The 17,646-nt window shown below is 32.9% G+C and overlaps 1 protein-coding gene across 1 annotated transcript; it reads left to right on the forward strand.

Moving 5' to 3' along the window:
- Positions 1-636: 636 nt before the first annotated feature.
- On the forward strand, positions 637-17,113 carry LOC107436482 (protein argonaute-2). The gene is made up of 3 exons (XM_016048219.3): positions 637-861; positions 4,644-4,760; positions 14,310-17,113. Exons 1-3 carry the CDS (start codon positions 852-854, stop codon positions 16,958-16,960), a joined length of 2,778 nt encoding a protein of 925 aa, XP_015903705.2. The 5' UTR covers positions 637-851; the 3' UTR covers positions 16,961-17,113.
- The last annotated feature ends 533 nt before the right edge of the window (positions 17,114-17,646 follow it).

Raw genomic sequence — 17,646 nt, forward strand, 5'->3', positions numbered from 1 at the left:
TGGAACCTGTCTTCTCCCCAAATGTCGTACTCAAGAGCTGCGATAGCCTATATTACCGTTTATCTTATTGGTTAATTTTTAATGATAAACAATTACTTTTGAAAAAATATTCCGATACGAAAACCTTAAGTTATCAAAACCTTTCCTCCTCAGCAATTTTTTCAAACAATTACTTAAAAAGTTATACTAAGGTGCTCTTGCTTAATTAATTGATTTAACGCCTATAATGAATAATTTTTTGGTAGAGTTAAAAATAAATTACAAAATTTATTCCCTGAGAAAAATGGCACGTGAATGGACTTCAACCTTTATGGAACGGAATATATTAACATTTATACGGTATTTTCGAAATTAATAAGCTAGAAGTAAATATAACGATTATGTAAGATTAATAAATTAAAAATTGAAACTTACCTCCTCAGATTAGATATCTATTCCATGTTGTAAATTTTCAGCACCTGCATTAAACCAACCATAAAAAAAATATTTACGAAGACTGGCGATGTGGCGATTTCACAAACAGAAAAAGTCGCCATAACAATTGAAAAGGTAACCCATTTTTGTTGCCATTGAAAAGATAAAACTTTCATTTCCCTTCTCGGTTTCCTATTATCTGTAAAACTCTGTCTCTGGATAATTTCGTCATACGTTGTCATCCTGGTTGTCATGAGTCAGGTTGATTGAATTTCTGATGTTTGGCATTACTGACCTCATTCATGTTTAAGCTTGTGTGTTCTACGCTTTGTATGCGAAGTTTCTTAGCAAGTATAGAGTTCCAAGGAAAATTTCATTTGTTCATCTAAAAATTTGAAAGATCTAAAAAATCAATTAACAACATTCCAACTAGTATTATGAGTACTGGTAAGTCTAAACATTGTGCTTTTCTATTAATTGCTTACAATATAAAAATTCTCTTATCCATAGTTCAAGCTATTAAACCGATCTGAAACTGCTATTTTATTCAATTGTAAACAATATTTTTATGATCGGTATTATTTCCGTATCGTGATTTATGATTACAATCAAAGAATTTATTATTACAAAAGAAAGAAGCTATTAATTGGTTTTTCTAATGGTACTCTTATTACTGAAAGACTCATACTTATTCAGTTTGTATTACAGGAAGTAACTGTGAGTTGTTAATTATTATCTATCTAAATATTGATTTTAATTCCTTTCTGTTAAAATTTAGTCAGATTTTTTTTAGATGAAGTAAAATTTAAGTGTTCCCCAATAATTGTCTGATCTCAATGTTTTTTTTTTTTCCCTCGCAATATTTGTTATTTATTATACTCAAAGAAGAAGAGTATGTCTGACCATGTAAAAAAGAGTTTGGAAGAAATTCAGGCAGCCTTGGGAAAGTTCTTGTTCTAGAAAAATTTCTACAAAAAATTTTGTTAAGTAATTTGAAAAATTTATCACACTGTAGTAAAAGGCTAAAATTTTTAGAGAAATTTTAATGGTAAAACAAACTTTGTTCTTATGAAATATCACCCTCCAAAAATTTTCTACACTCATGCTTATAGCTGTTCTTCAAATTATGAAATAATCATTTTTGTGAATGATATGGAATTTTTATAACTGCTGTGAGTTTGCAACTGTTACTTATGACTCTAAGGCTTGTTTTGAAAGTGGCTCAAAATGTCAATATAGAGAAAAGCAACAGTTTTGTAAAAAGTGAAAAGCATTTGTGGTTTAATTTTTTAATATTTAATAACTTACTCCAATGCTGCATTATTGGGAATCATGAAAATTTGTTAAAACTGAGAATAAGGCAGTGATTTTGATATTTTTTATCTTGGAAGGAAAAATGTTGACAAATTTAAGAAAGTTTAACTTTGGAAATATTTAATTTGTCTGTTCCAAAGCGCAGATTACAACGACCAGATTACGATTTGATTTATGGCCAGATTATATATAGTTAAAAATTATGTCATTGCTTCAAGTTAAGTTATAACTTTTATTTTTCTTGGCAGCAGAACTTCGAAAAGTTGAGTTATGTGCAAAATAAAAAATGGCATCATAACCTTTGATCTAATAATTCGATCTTCATGTTTTAATACTCAATCTTAATGGTTATAAGAAGTGATCTCAAATATGCCAGTAATTAGTGCAGGTGCTACAAAACCAGACTCAAAAATGTTTTTTCTTTGAATAAATAATAATTTTTTGTGTGAGTTAATAAATTTTTTGTGACAAACTGTGATTTTTAAACTCCTAAGATATTGGAGTTGCCACAATCTGGGAAATACTGTCCTAAACAGTTTACTCTGGAGAGCGCTTTAAGGTTTAGATCCCATTATGTTAACTTGACTTTTTGCATATTTCACCATTTCTCAGGGACTTTTTAAGGGAATCAAAACATTTTTGCCCACAATTATAAAATTCGTTCATCTAAAGATAATTGCATACAAAATATGACTTTACATAAATATTTATTATTTTTTAATATTTCATTTAATAACAGTCTGAAATATTTTGAAATATATAAGGTATAAAAATTTTTACATTATTTTGTCAAATAATTTACAAAGATGCCAAATTTGAACAAAATCGATCAAATAGTTCTTGGGAAATCAAATTTAAAAAATACAACTTTTTAAAAATCCTTTGTTTTTTTGTTTGTTTTTTAATTTTGTTCACTGTGCATGAATATTTCCAATATAAGTGAACTGATAGTTAATTATAATTTAGAAAAAAATATAAATGTTTGTTTAAAGGATTTACTTAAATTACTATTAATATTTTGTAGTTATTAGAATAAATTTTCTAGTTATATGTTATTTTGCTATGTTATAATGGCATTAGCATGTCTATATTCTAGCCTATGCAATTCAGCATCAATCGAAAGAATAGTTACAAATTTCGGTCTTTACAAAACTGCAAAATGAATTTGAAGACTACAGAGTCCTTAAGCTTTCTTCTTTTTTTTTTTTCTTTTTTTTTTGTAATCACATATTTCAGGGAAAGGAGAAGTTAAAGTGGGAGTAAATTAAAATTGATTTTATATAGGTACCTTTTCCCGTGGCAAAATCACGGTGATATTGTCACAGATCGTTCCAGAGTTCTTGCTGAAATATTTTTCTTTTACAAAGTTAGAAACGATTACTTTTATTTTCTTCAGAAATTTACACCTGATATTTAAATCATGCATTTAGATAATCACTTTTTGAGGCGCTCAATTTACGCCGATAGTATCATAAATCAATGTAATGTTTCGATTGTATTTTAGGCAGTTATTGATATTGATTTTCACGTGGTTTTTAAATATCCCGATATATTTCAAACAATATGGAAAATTCAAATCATGCATTTGAGTTTTTACTTTTTAAGGTAATAATTCTATTGAATTTTCTGCAGTTATTGCTATTGATTTCTCCATAGTTTTTAAATCAGATATTTTTTGTACAATGTTATTTATTACAACACCTCAATCTCGAAACGAAACACGCAATTATGGGTAACCCCTTTTTGAGGAGTCTGATTTGCATGATTTTGTCATCTATATTTTTTCGGCAAATACTACTACAGATTTCATGATTTTAAAAAAAAAATTTTTTGTGATACTTATTTACAAAAAATGCGAAGAAGAAAGTAATTATTGCCCCCCACCCCTCAACGAAATGCGAGAATATCACCCATAATACAGTACGACCTCGAAAATTCAGACTTCTGAAATCCGGAAATCTCATACGTCTAGTTTGTCAGAAAATTTTTTTAAAAGAAAAATCACTTAAAATAAAAATTTAAATGCAAAAGCACAAAACCGCAACTCTTCTCCAACAATGAAGCAGTAGATGAAGAGGTAGGGGTGGGGAGTGAATGAAAGCTCATAGCTGATAAGGAAATTCCAGTCATTTTTATCAGCTCTGTATAGATAACAAAGAATATGAAGGGGAATCCCCTCAGGAGGAGGAATTCTTCTACCACCTTGTTTTTCCCCCTTGTGAAGAAAGAAAACTGTCTCTTTCTTAACCTAGAAACTTAGGAGGCGGGGACAAGTTCTTTCATCCCCCAACAAAAAAAGGATTAGTATCAGCTGGTACAGTCTTTTCTAAAGGTATCTGTTTTAGTTTATAGTTAAGTTGAAATTCAGCTCGCGTTTTAAGCCTATATTTTTAGTTTTAATTGCTAATATGTATTATGTTATCTAAACGATCGATTACGGGGGGAAATGACGAAAGTTTGATTTTTAATGTCTCTAATTTATTATTTAAAGAGTGTATTTATATTAAAATTGTCGTTGGAGATCTACACACACGCGTTTAATCGCAAAATTGGCCTGGCGAATTCGAAACTTCAATATTTCTATTCAAACCCCCCAGCATTCCGTATTTTCGAGGTTGCACTGTATTAGACTAAAAAATTGTTACATGTTTCATTTTAAAAGTTATCTGGTTTATTTTTTTTAACACAGCACGTTTGTTATTTTAAATTAATAACATAAATGTTTGTTATTAATAAAAATATCTTGCAGAAAGATATTACTGCTAGCGAGTTATGTCGCAGATGGCTCGAAAAAATTCTGCCACAGGGATGAAAACCAATATTTGTGTTGCCTGAAATACCTGAGTTTATGGTGCCATGTAAGCAAAATATATAGATTATTTTATTTCTTTTCTGTATTATTATTTTACTTGTAGGTAGAGGAAGAGGGAGAGGTCGAGGAAGACAGCGTCCTGAAACTGTTCCTGGATCAAGCTGTAGTAGTAACTTTCCGTCGCCGTCTGTAGATCTTATCCAGAGAGAGTCTTCTGCAGGTAGATCCTAATTTATTACTCCCTGCCTCTAATCATGTATTAGCTATACTTCATAGCATAATTTGGGAAGGAACTTCACAATTATGTGTAGTGTACAAAATAAATTTTTGAAAATAAAAAAGACCACGCTGGTAATTTTCCTATCAAGTGATCAAAGGTTGCGTATTTTTGATTTACATATTTTAAAAGCCCTTAACCCTTTCGCGACGCAAAGCGCGAAAGCGCGCTTACCGCTGAGGCCGGCAGTCTCTCTAGCGTGTGTCTCCCCAGGGCCGGAGGGTTCTTTGATGTTAAGCCTAATTCCATGAAATTACCGAAATATCAGCGCGTTGTTTAATATTGTTCTGTAGAGTATTTAAGTGACATATGCTTTATATATATTTCTATTGATACTTTATTTACTTAAGTTATTTCTTGTTTAAATGTAATATAAATATTAATAAGTTTAAATATTTTGCATAATTTCCTCTATTTCCAGCTCAGTTAAAAATTTTCGACGCTTCGACATTCTAACGGTAAAAAGAAAAAAAATTCAAGCCTACAAGATCTAATTATCCACTAAAAACTAATCCGAAAATCGAAAGTAGCGAGAGATAAAAAAAAACTCCCTTACTNAGTCACTGGACGTCATGGATTTTGGCCTTGTTTGAAATTTATTATGGAAAATCATTATTTTCACTGATAAATGCTAAAAAATCATGGAAACTCACAATTCATCTTGGACTTTCAATATTTGAGTTCTTTCTCAAGATTTGAAGATCTCGCTACCCTGCGATTTGCATTCACCTGATTTAAAATCACACAACGTGATCCGCAGTGATTTAAAAAAATCTCATATCATGATCTGTATTTGTGCCATTTTAAAATCACACATTGCGATTTGTATTCACGTGATTTAAAAATCCCTCATCATGATCTGCATTTATGTTGTTTAAAAAATCACACATGGGGATCCGTATTTGTGTGATTTAAAAATCACACATCGCCCTTTATATTCTTGTTATTTAAAAATTACACATAGCAATTCGTATTTTCGATTTAGAAATTACGCATCTCTATCTGCATTCATTGGGTTTAAAAAATCACATATAGTAATCTATATTTATGCAATTTAAAAAATCACACATCGTGATTTGTACTCCTATGATTTTTAAATCTCAGAGTGCTTTCTGAATCCGTGCAATTTAATATCGCAGATGTGACTTATGAGTCACACATTGTCATCTGCGCATGATTTAAAAAGTCTCACAATGAAATCCATATTTGTGTTAATTACACGTCATAATCTCTCTTAATGCTATTTAAAAATCGCAGAGTGTGATTTTCCTATTCTGGTCAATTAAAAAATCACATTTCGAAATATCAAAAATCACACAAATCTGGTTCCATACTTGTGCAATTTAAAAATTACTACTCATGAAACTCATTCGTGTGATTTTAAAGAATTCGACATCATAATCTGTATTATTGCAATTTAAAAACCGCATACTGTGATCCCTATTTGAGCCAATTTTCACTTGACTCCCCGATCTTCATTTGTTTTTAAAAAGATCCAAATTCATGTAATTTCAAAATCATGTGATGTGTTTTATATTTTGGTATGATTTAGATATCAAACAAAATGTAGAGAAAACATGGAAAAAAATTACAGAGCAATTAGAAAAGAGAAAAATAATAAAAATACGAAAAAGAAGAGATAAAATATTTTCATCAGCTCTCACGATTATATCCGCAAAAGGGAGTGCTATCTAATATTGTATCAATATAGCCAAAGCAAAATATATCAATACAATGGTGTGAAGAGCACATAAAGTAAAATATCACATGAAAACAGAGTATAAAATGCAAAGAAAAAACAAAGCATAAAACGAAATCTGTAGTCGAAAGCACTCCTTTTTTGCCAATATAATCGTGTGAGCTGATGAAAAGATTATCAATACAATACAAAAGTGTGGGGAATAAAAATGAGCTGAAGAAAAGATATCTTTAATTTTCCTGATTTTTTTTAAAAAAAATTCTGAATTTTTTTTCTTTGGATTTTTATTATTTTTCTTTTTCCCTTTTATTATTCAGGGTGGCCACTCACTCTGGAAACCGGGAATTCTCAGGGAATTTTGAAATACCACTGGAAAACCGGGAATTCTCAGGGAATTTCACGTCGATTCTGGAAAATAATTTTGTCGCGCGTCGCCGCTCTTTCCTTCCCATTCCGTTATGTTTAGTTTTTCGGAGCGAAACGCATCTGCTTCATCGCGATCAAGCATCAATGTGATTATCCTCCAATGAACGCTTCGTGTCTTCGCGAAAAAGCGGAAATCCGCTTTTTTTCTCCCAATTTTGAAAATTTCCGACCATGTTCCAAAAACTAAAATTTTTGGGAAGTTCTATTGGAGAAGCCCAAGCCGCGACCGATAGTCGGATTACTGCGACTTCCGCTATAGAGTGGAAAGGAGTCAAAGCGTTTCGTTTCGACAGCCGATATTTGATTTTTTTTTTTGTTTTGTTTAGCTGATTTTCGGAATTTTAAATATTAGGAACTGCACCGGAATCTGCGAAAATCGCGATTTTTAATCAGACGATTTTAATATCAATCATCGATTTTCGTATTTAACTGATCTAAAACTTACGTGTTGCAATTTTTTTACGCGATTTAAAAATTGTACTAGCAATTCCTATTCACTAAATTTAAAAATCCAATATCGCGATTTGTATTTAAGCGTTTTTAAAACCCAATATCGCGATTTGTATTCTCGTGAGTTTAAAATCCAACGTCGCGATTCGTATTCACGCATTTTTAAGTCCAATTTTGCGATTCGTTATCAAGCAGTTGTAATATCAGATATCGTTTTTCGTATTTGTACGCTATTTAGAAATTACTCACTGCAATTCGTATTCACGTGATTTAAAAATTTTGCATTGCGATTCGTATTCACGCATTTTTAAGTCCAATTTTGCGATTCGTTATCAAGCAGTTGTAATATCAGATATCGTTTTTCGTATTTGTACGCTATTTAGAAATTACTCACTGCAATTCGTATTCACGTGATTTAAAAATTTTGCATCGCGATTCTTATTTCCGCGATTTAAAAATTCAATATCGCAATTTGTATTTTCGTGTTTTTAAAATCCAACAGCTCGATTCATATTCACGGGATTTTAAAATCCAAAATCGCGATTCATATTCGCGCGATTTTAAAATCCAACCGCGCGATTCATAATCACGCGATTTTAAAATCCCATATCGTGATTCATATTCACGCGATTTTAAAATCCAATATCGTGATTCATATTCACGCGATTTTAAAATCCAAAATCGCGATTTATGTTCACGCGATTTTAAAATCCAATATCGTGATTTGTATTCACGCGATTTTAAAATCCAATATTGTGATTTGAATTTTCGTCTTTTTAAAATCCAAAATCGCGATTCATATTCACGCGATTTTAAAATCCCATATCGTGATTCATATTCACGCTCTTTTAAAATCCCATATCATGATTCATATTCACGCGATTTTAAAATCCAACCGCATGATTCATAATCACGCGATTTTAAAATCCAATATCGTGATTCATATTCACGCGATTTTAAAATCCATAATCGCGATTCGTGTTCACGCGATTTTAAAATCCAATATCGTGATTTGTATTCACGCGATTTTAAAATCCAATATTGTGATTTGTATTTTCGTGTTTTTAAAATCCCATATCGCGATTCATATTCACGCGATTTTAAAATCCCATATCGTGATTCATATTCACGCGATTTTAAAATCCAAAATCGCCATTCATATTCACGCGATTTTAAAATCCAACAGCACGATTCATATTCACGCGATTTTAATATTCAACAGCACGATTCATATTCACGCGATTTTAATATCCAAAATAGCGATTCATATTCACGTGATTTTGAAATCCAAAATCGCGTTTCATATTCACGCAATTTTGAAATCCAAAATCGCGATTCATATTTATGCGATTTTAAAATCCAATATCAAGATTCTTAAAAGAAGTAGAAGTAAGTTTTCTCTTGTATTAGTTACTGTAAAGATGTGATATATTTTTCCTTAGTAAGTAATTTAATAGTGGGGCCTTCCTATAATTGCTTAAATTTTTTTAAATATATTAGTGGTCAAAATTTTAAAATTATATTTAAGAAAAATTTAAAGTTAACTGTCTAAATGCTTCTGCCACTTTAAATATTGAATAAAAATCTCCCAGCATAGTTAAAAGTTGCTTTTATAAATCTCAGTATCATATAGAGCACTCCCTCCTCCCAGTGACCTGCGTTGTAAAAGTTCAGATTTTTTTATTTTTGTCCACTTTCATGCCTGATTATAGGGAGCAATTACAAAAAACCATAGCTAGTTGTGATTATTTAGTTATGGGCTTTGATGAAAGTCTAAATAAAATCGCTCAGTAACAACAAATGGACGTAAGTGTTCGACTTTGGAATAAAGATACAAATAAAGTCCAGACATCTGGTCTTGATCCTGGTGTAATTTTAAATACAGCAATTGCTGAAAAACTGCTTTCATCTTGCCTTTCAATGTTGGCATCTAGCAATTGGATATCAGGTATCAAGGCTGACAGTGTGAAAGATAGTTATAAAACATTCATTCGGAATCCTCTAGCTAAGAGAGAAATGGAGCAATTTGAGAAGACGGAAAAACGACTGGATAATGTTTTCTTCTCTCTATTTGAAGTTAGCAATGCACCAGAAAATTTACGTTCCTTTGTTAAATTTCTCCTCATATTGTCACACGGAAGTGCTTTTATAGAAAGGGGCTTTTCTATTAATTCAGATTGTTTAATAGAAAATCATCATGAAGATAGTTTAGTTGCTCTAAGGCAAATTCATGATGGTGTTATGGATGCTGGTGATGTTGACAATATAACTGTGACGAAATCCATGATAAACTACGGAAAACAGTCTCAAAATGCTTTCAATTATTCACTTGTTGAGCTATTTATACTGTACAATTTGATTAACTCCACTTTTTAAAACATCTCAAACTTAAGTGTCAAAGAATATATTAATATATATATAGGTATATTTTTTTAATTTATATTTAAAATAAGTTTCCCATATAATATAAATGAACAGCATTATATGACTAAATATTTTTGCTTTTCATTTATTGATAATTTATTTCACAAGTAATTTTGATCTCAATTCTAAATTTTTAGTTTGATAGAGTTGATCAATTTGTGTAATAAGCTATTTATATAACAACTTTTTATTTTATACAAAATAAAGTTTCCAAAATTCCTTGAAATGTAGATTTTTATCTTTATAATTTTTATAAACTATTAATAATTTTTAAGTTTATTTTTATGGTTGAATATACAGCAGTTATTTTTTTATATGTAAATTTTATGGCTGCTATTTCAATAATCTATATTTTTAGCAGAAATATGTGTATGAATATATATTTTTTGGTGCTAGAAATGCCTAACTTTTTACACCTGTTTTATCAGAGAACATTTACACTTTTTTCTCATTTTAATGTGTCATCAAATCTTGTAAATGTGTATCCACATTTGTAAAAGAAATTCATACAACACATTTTAAAAGCAACACAGCTGTATATATATATANGTAAATAGCTGTAATGTTTCGATTGTATTTTCGGTATTTATTGATATTGATTTTTCCATTTGATTTTAAATATCGCGATATAATTCAAACAGTATGGAAAATTCGAATCGTGCATTTGAGTATTTACTTTTTAATGCAATAATTCTATCAAATTGTTGGCAGTTATTGCGATTAATTTCTCTGAATTTTTTAAATTCGATATTTTTAATGCCATATTTTTTATAACCTTATCTTGAAACAAAACACGCATTTGCGAAGTACGATTCTCAAGATTTCGTCATCACTCTTTTTTTCTGCAGTTAACTACTACGAACTTCATGATTTTAAATTTTTATTATGTTGATTGTTTACAAAATGTGAAGATTAAAATTTGTGTGTCCCTCTCCAACAGAATGCGAAAATGAGTCCTTTTTTTTGTAAACAGTGTTTTTGTTATTTTAAATTAGTAACATATATGTTATTATTAAAAGTATCTTGCAGAAAGATCTTATCCTAGAGAGCTTAGTTGCAGATAGCTTGAAAAAAATTCTTGATTACCAGGGCTGATTGTGCTCCGGAAAAAATCCGGATTTTTTGCTAACAGTGATCCGGGAGTTTCCGGAGATCGCAGGTCCAAACGTTTCAAATAATCATTGATCACAGAAGTTTTGAATATTTTTGGTGCATCATTATAGAAGATTTTGCCTTTACAAGGTATTTGTCCATCTCACGTAAGTGCATAAAAAATTTGAACGTCTTACATGAAGAAACCTTACCTCCGGTGAACACGTGATTGTAGAGAAATGTGCTTTGAAAGGGGTTTCGTGGTTGTGCTCTGTTCGAAAAGGTTCTAAACAATACCGGTGAATAGGGAAGCTAGATAATGGGGCAGATGATGAAAATAATGAAAGATTTAGGAAGAAAAGTGAAACGGATTTTTTTCTANGATAGTTTGAAGTTTTTGTGTTTAGTTGTAAGAGTGTTCTTGTGCAATTATTATAAAACACTTCTTACTTTGAACAATGTACCAACTTCAAAATTTAAACCTAAATGATAATTTGTAAAATGAGTTTAATCTCGCTGCTCGAACAATATGCTAACACTAATTCATTTTGGTGCACGGTTTGCAACAAGAACAAACAGCAATAAGCAAATAAAAATGAGACTGAATCGGGACTGCCAAAAAAGTTATTTCTTTCTAAATCTAACAACACCTTTTTTGATGATACATTTATAAATAACCGAAACAACTTTTCACTTGAAACTCGCTAGGATTACTTTATATCATTAATATCTTATGAAATACGGCAGCCCTAAAATTATATAATTTATTTCTTGTATTAAAAGCAAAATTATCTGTTTGGAAATATCGCCTTGTAGAATAAGCTGTAGTAAGCAGCTGTATACTTTCTTAACCGGAAGTAGAGCAAGTCAAAAGCTTGTTGTTGTTTACATTTTTATTGGAAACCCCCATCCATATATATATATATATGCTCTTTCTGATGAATCAATTATTCTTTTAATTATCAAATGAAAAACTTTTTTAGAAAAAGTATTCATTTTTACTTTTCAATATATTCTAATTATTAAAAATAATTGATAACTGTAAATATATTATTGATTTTTTAATTTAAAAAAATTTATTAGAAAACTGACACTTCTATAAAAGCTATGATATTTGCAGCCCTTCACTCAGAAAGGCCCCTATTTTAACTTCTTCCCTCCTAAAAAAAACAACTATTTAAGCCTCGCACACTAAAATAATGCAATATCAATTACCATATTTAACCCCTTGTCACCCAAATCAAGTTCGGGCAACTACTATTGCGATGCCCTTTGGGCTGGAGAAAAATTAACTTTTTTATTTTCTGAAACTCGAGCTGAGTTCGTTTCTACTTTAGGATACTTAATTCACTATTTTCCTAATAGATGGCATTGCTGGTTCCAGTTTTCCACCGATTACGATAGAGGGAAATGTGGGGTGGGTGGTTGGAATACACCATACTGTAAAAGATTAGTAAATTTTATGTATTGAAACTAATAGTGTTGGGTTTTTATATTATACTAGTTATATTATATTTAGCTTCAAAATTTTGTTTAATTTGCTCTAATTGAATAAGATGTGCGTGCAATCCATTACTTTTTTATGTGTGTATAAAAATTAGAAGTACAGTAGTTATTGCATTTAAAATTTTATTTTTGTAATAAAAAACTATTTTCTAAATTTTATAATAATGTAAAGAATAAAATTAAACAGTCAAAAAAAATCCATTTTTGGTCCATTTTTCTGAAATGTATAAAACTGCTAAGGAAGGGGTGCACAAATTTTTTGAGTGAAGGGCCGCTTGCACGACACGTAGACTAAGGAATGGCCGCACTCATTTTTAGTCATGCAATGATAGCGGCAAATATCGGGGGTCTGTCCAGACATTTTGTGAAAGGTCCTGTTTTTGTAAAGTTGTGAAAAAAACCTATTCATAATTTGTGAATATAAAATAAGCGTTAAGTCACATTCTTTCAACCAGGGTCCTGCTTTTGTGAATTTGTGTGCAAATAGGGTCCTGTTATAGCAAAAATTGCTAAAAACCTTTTCAAGAAGTTTTTAAATTGTAAATAGATACAGGATTCTGCTCAACAATTGCTGCTACTAAATGAGAGATGCAACATACAAATATTATTATTTGGTATTTAGCCTATACTGCTCAACACAGAATAGCACTCACATTTTTAATAATTTCAATTGGCATATTTTAAATAACACAATTTAGTAACGTATCACTTTTAATGTGTTACGCATTAAGTAAACTTGAACAATTCTTAAATTTATAATATTTTATTTACAAAATTGCCAGAAATTAATTTTTTATTACGTAATATTCTATTAATTTTATGAATAAATATGAATTGATCAATTACACATTTGTGAAAGGGCCGATTAAAAGATAAATTATTTCGTGAAGGATCCAAATTTCTTTTAAACAGGCCCCTGGGTGCAATAATTATTTTCTTTATCGCATTTTGAAAATCATTATCACCTAATGTTAATTTAATTTTATGAAAAAATTTAAATTGATAAGTTATTTATTTACAAAAAAATAATGATTTAATATTAATAAGAATGTGCAAGCGATGTTTGTAAAAGTAAAAATATTTTCTTAGAATACTACATTAGGAATTTAAACTTAGGGAAACTTGTCTCGAACCATCTTTCTCCCTCCCCCCCCCCTCTCAGGAAGAGTTTATTCGATTAACAAATCAATAATGAAGATAAACAAATTTGTGAAGGGTCCGATTAAAAGATAAATTATTTTGTAAAGGGTCCAATTAAAAGATAAATTATTTTGTAAAGGGTCCATTAAGGAACCTAAATTTTTCTAAACAGACTCCTGAATATGATAATTTTTATCTAAACATTAGTGTTCTAAGCACCAAATATTTTTATCAGTAAATATAATAACATAGTTGCAGAAAACTAAATACTTTTAATCATTTGAATTTCTCTAAAACTAAAAAAAATGGTAAATTTTTTTGAAAACTTTTTCCATTTTTCACAATAATTAATGTATTAAATAGTTATATATATTGTTTGTACATAAATATTGGGAGGAGGGTATAAATTTTAACCTTAAAGAAGCTTACAAAATGGAAGTGTAGAAAAAAATATGCATTTTATAGAGTAATATAAATTTGAATTAAATATTTTAATAAAAGAAAATTTTTCATGTTTAAACAAAAACCAAATTAAAATAAATTTTCATGCCGTTCGGAAGTTCCCGCGGCCAGCACATCGACGGTTGTCGGGCCGCATGTGCCCCGCCGGCTACAAGCTGCGTACCCCTATGTTAAGAGGTTAATATATAATGAATTAATTATAAATGACAGTAAATATTTTGGAAAAAAAAGTAATTTAGGATACTTTTCATCTGTCTGCCTATTATTGATTCATAATATTATTTTTCTTCCAGGTGCAGAAAGAGCACCTACAAGACAAGATACAACTTTAGCTGTAGAGAGACTTTCAATCAGTGAAATCTCCAAAAATGAAAAGAAATTAGTTCCCAGACCCGGCTATGGCACAGTTGGCCGTCCCATTCAATTGATAACCAACTATTTCCAAATGAAGTTGAGCGGAGTTGTTTATCACTATGACATAGAAATAACCTCGCTCGATCAGAGGAAGAAGTATGGCAAGAACGTCGCGTCCAGGCAAATCACCGCGGCAGAGGCTGCGCAAGCCGGCATTTCCAGACTGGAACACGAATTGAACCGTGGAGTCGGCAAGGTGAGGCGGAAGGAAGTTTTTGATCATTTTGTCCGGTCCAATTCTCTCGAAAGCTTTAATCCCGTGTTTGATGGCGTGAAGAATGTTTTCACGTCGAAGCTCTTACCGTATAAGGAGAAAAACGTTTTCACCGTAGAGCTAGAGGTGGAACAAAAAAAACGGGGGTACGAAGTAGTCGTACAGCCCGTGAAAAAAGAGAGCGGGACCAATAAGATATTCTTGGAGGCTCTGCAGAATTCGAGCGAGAGCGAGGCCGAAGTGATCATGGCCTTGAATTCGATCATGAACTACAGGCATGCGGGGAGTCAGCAGATTCAAGTTGGAAGATCGTTTTTCTACCTTAATCAGACCAACAAGATAACTCTCGGTGAGGGACTCGAAATTTGGTTCGGTTGTCACCAGAGCGTGCATTCTACCGAGAAAGGAGCGGCCATCGTCATTAATTTAGCGGCTAAAGCCTTTCACAAAGAGGGACCCGTCCTTGGTTACATAAATGACATCCTTAGAAGGGATGTTACGCGAGGTGAACCCATGAAGCCATACGAAATGAAGAATGTCAACGATGCCCTGAAGGGAATAAGAGTAGAAGTAACCCACCTCCCCTACCCGAGGAGGTTTATAGTGGAAGGCATTTCGAAAAAACCCGCTTCGGACATGAACCTAAACACTGCGGATGGTAAAGATCTGACTGTTGCAAAATATTTTGAAATGAGATACGGACGTTTACGCTATCCCTTCTTACCCTGTCTGTTCATGCGGACCAGCAACAAGCAGACCTACATACCCCTCGAGCATTGTAAAGTCATGAAAGGTCAGCCAAAGTTGGGAAAGTTGAGCCCCGCACTCGGTGCGAAGATGATCAAACAGACGGCGATCAATCCGGATAGGAGATTTCAATCCATTGCAAACAGTTCTCAGGACGTGTCTAAAGAGTGCGGCGAAAAGATGAGGAACTACAACTTGCTGTTGGACCTGCGTAACATCCGGGTCAACGGAAGAGTTTTGAATTTTCCGACCCTCGCTTACTACGAGCAAGGTGTCGTCACCCCCGATCAACGCGGCGTCTGGAATTGTAAGCGGTTTTTCAGATCTCAGAACGAGAATTCGTGGATCATAATAGATTTCGCGGAGTGCAACGGGAAGATGATCGACACCTTCGAACAGTACTTCAAGGCCGCCGGAAACAAAGTGGGACTGAATTTCGGTCCTCCGTGCGACGTGAGGCACTGCGGAAGAAACGTGACTGCCGAGATAGCACTGAGAGAAGCGGAAAAGACGAGAGCCGCCTTCGCGATCATCATCCTTTCCAGGAGGGATCGTTTCCATAGCTACGACGAAATCAAATTCATCGCCGATTATCAGCTGCGGTTTATAAACCAGTGCATAGACTCCAACGTGTTGGGTCGCATCAACGATCAGATAGCCACCAACTTGTGCCTCAAGTTAAACGCCAAATTAGGAGGAGTGAATCATATCCTGAGGAACAAGCTCAGAGTGTTCACGAGACCGGTCATGATTCTGGGCGCTGACGCCGTGCACTCACCCCGCGGTGCCAGATGCCCCTCCATCGCGGCCGTCGTCGGGAGCATGGACGCCTTCCCTTCCAAGTACAAAATAGCGTGCCGAGTGCAGGAGAACCCAGACGGGAACAAGATCTCGCAGGAGTTGATTTTGGAGATGCGGCCGATGGTGGCCAATTTACTGAAGGCGTTCTACGACAACACGAGGGGTAAGCACCCCGATAAAATCATATTCTTCAGAGACGGGGTCAGCGAGGGACAGTTTCAGAAAACGTACGAGTACGAAGTGAGCGAGATACAGAAGGCCTGCCAGGACACATTTCAAATAATCATACCCATCACTTTCATAGTGGTACAGAAGAGGCACCAAACACGGTTCATACCGGCTAATACTAGAGATGGTGTGGGCCGTCACGGTAATATCCCACCCGGCACGACCGTGGATAGGGATATAGTACACCCGCACCGGTTCGACTATTTCCTGAACAGCCACGAGGGGATCCAGGGTACCAGCAAGCCTGCCCACTATACAGTTCTTCACGACGACAACAAGTTCAGCCCTGACGAACTTCAAGAGCTTTCCTACCACTTGTGCTACACGTACAACAAATGCAACAGATCTATATCCATTCCAGCCCCGGTGAAATACGCAGATCTGGCCTGCTACCGTGCTAAGAAATTTGCCGATTTTCATCTGCAGAGGGAACAGGACAGTTCGTCTTGTTCGAGTAGCTCCAGCGTCCACCTGTCTGATTATGCGAGGGATGCCATCAACACGATGGGTGACACGGGAAGAAACTTTTTCTTTGTTTAGTTTGTTTTATTTCGTGATAAAGTTTTATGCCGTCCCGAGTTTATTTATTAAAAATTCATGAATTGTGATACTTTTGTGCCTGAGATGTATGCGTTAATATATAGTTTTTTGTAAATATAAGAAAAAGCCTTTAATAAAGCATTTAAATTGTGAGAATTTTTGTTTACTGAACTTTTCAAATCATGTTATTTATACAGTCCAACTCCTCTAACATTCAAGGGACTTAAATTTCGGTTCACTCTATTAGTTCTGCAAACAACTCAACTCTTCCCTTTTATGACACATTATTTAAATAAAAACAATTTGTAGTGTTCATTTTTTATAACTCTTCGTCTTGCGTACAAAAACTATAGGGATGGGAAACGAAGAAGCAAACAAGAAAAAAAAAATGCTTATGGCTGCATTACCCTCAATAGATGGTTTTAAAAATCGGTAGGGTAAACCAACCAGTGAAGGAACATTTCATATATATTGATCAAAAATAAGAATTCGAAAGTTTTTCCTTAGATTGATTGGAAACAATATCTTACCGCCAAACAATAGGAAGTCATCTAGCAATGTTTTGGATTACCTGGTCAAATAGACTTCTCTGGAAAAATTTTTGAATATTTTATAACCTCTGCAACACCTTGTTTCTTTGAAAAAATTATAAGGTGAGTGTTTGTATTTATATGTTTGAAGTGGAA

The sequence above is a fragment of the Parasteatoda tepidariorum genome, chromosome 1, assembly GCF_043381705.1.
Source record: "Parasteatoda tepidariorum isolate YZ-2023 chromosome 1, CAS_Ptep_4.0, whole genome shotgun sequence".
Classification (NCBI taxonomy): Eukaryota; Metazoa; Arthropoda; class Arachnida; order Araneae; family Theridiidae; genus Parasteatoda; species Parasteatoda tepidariorum.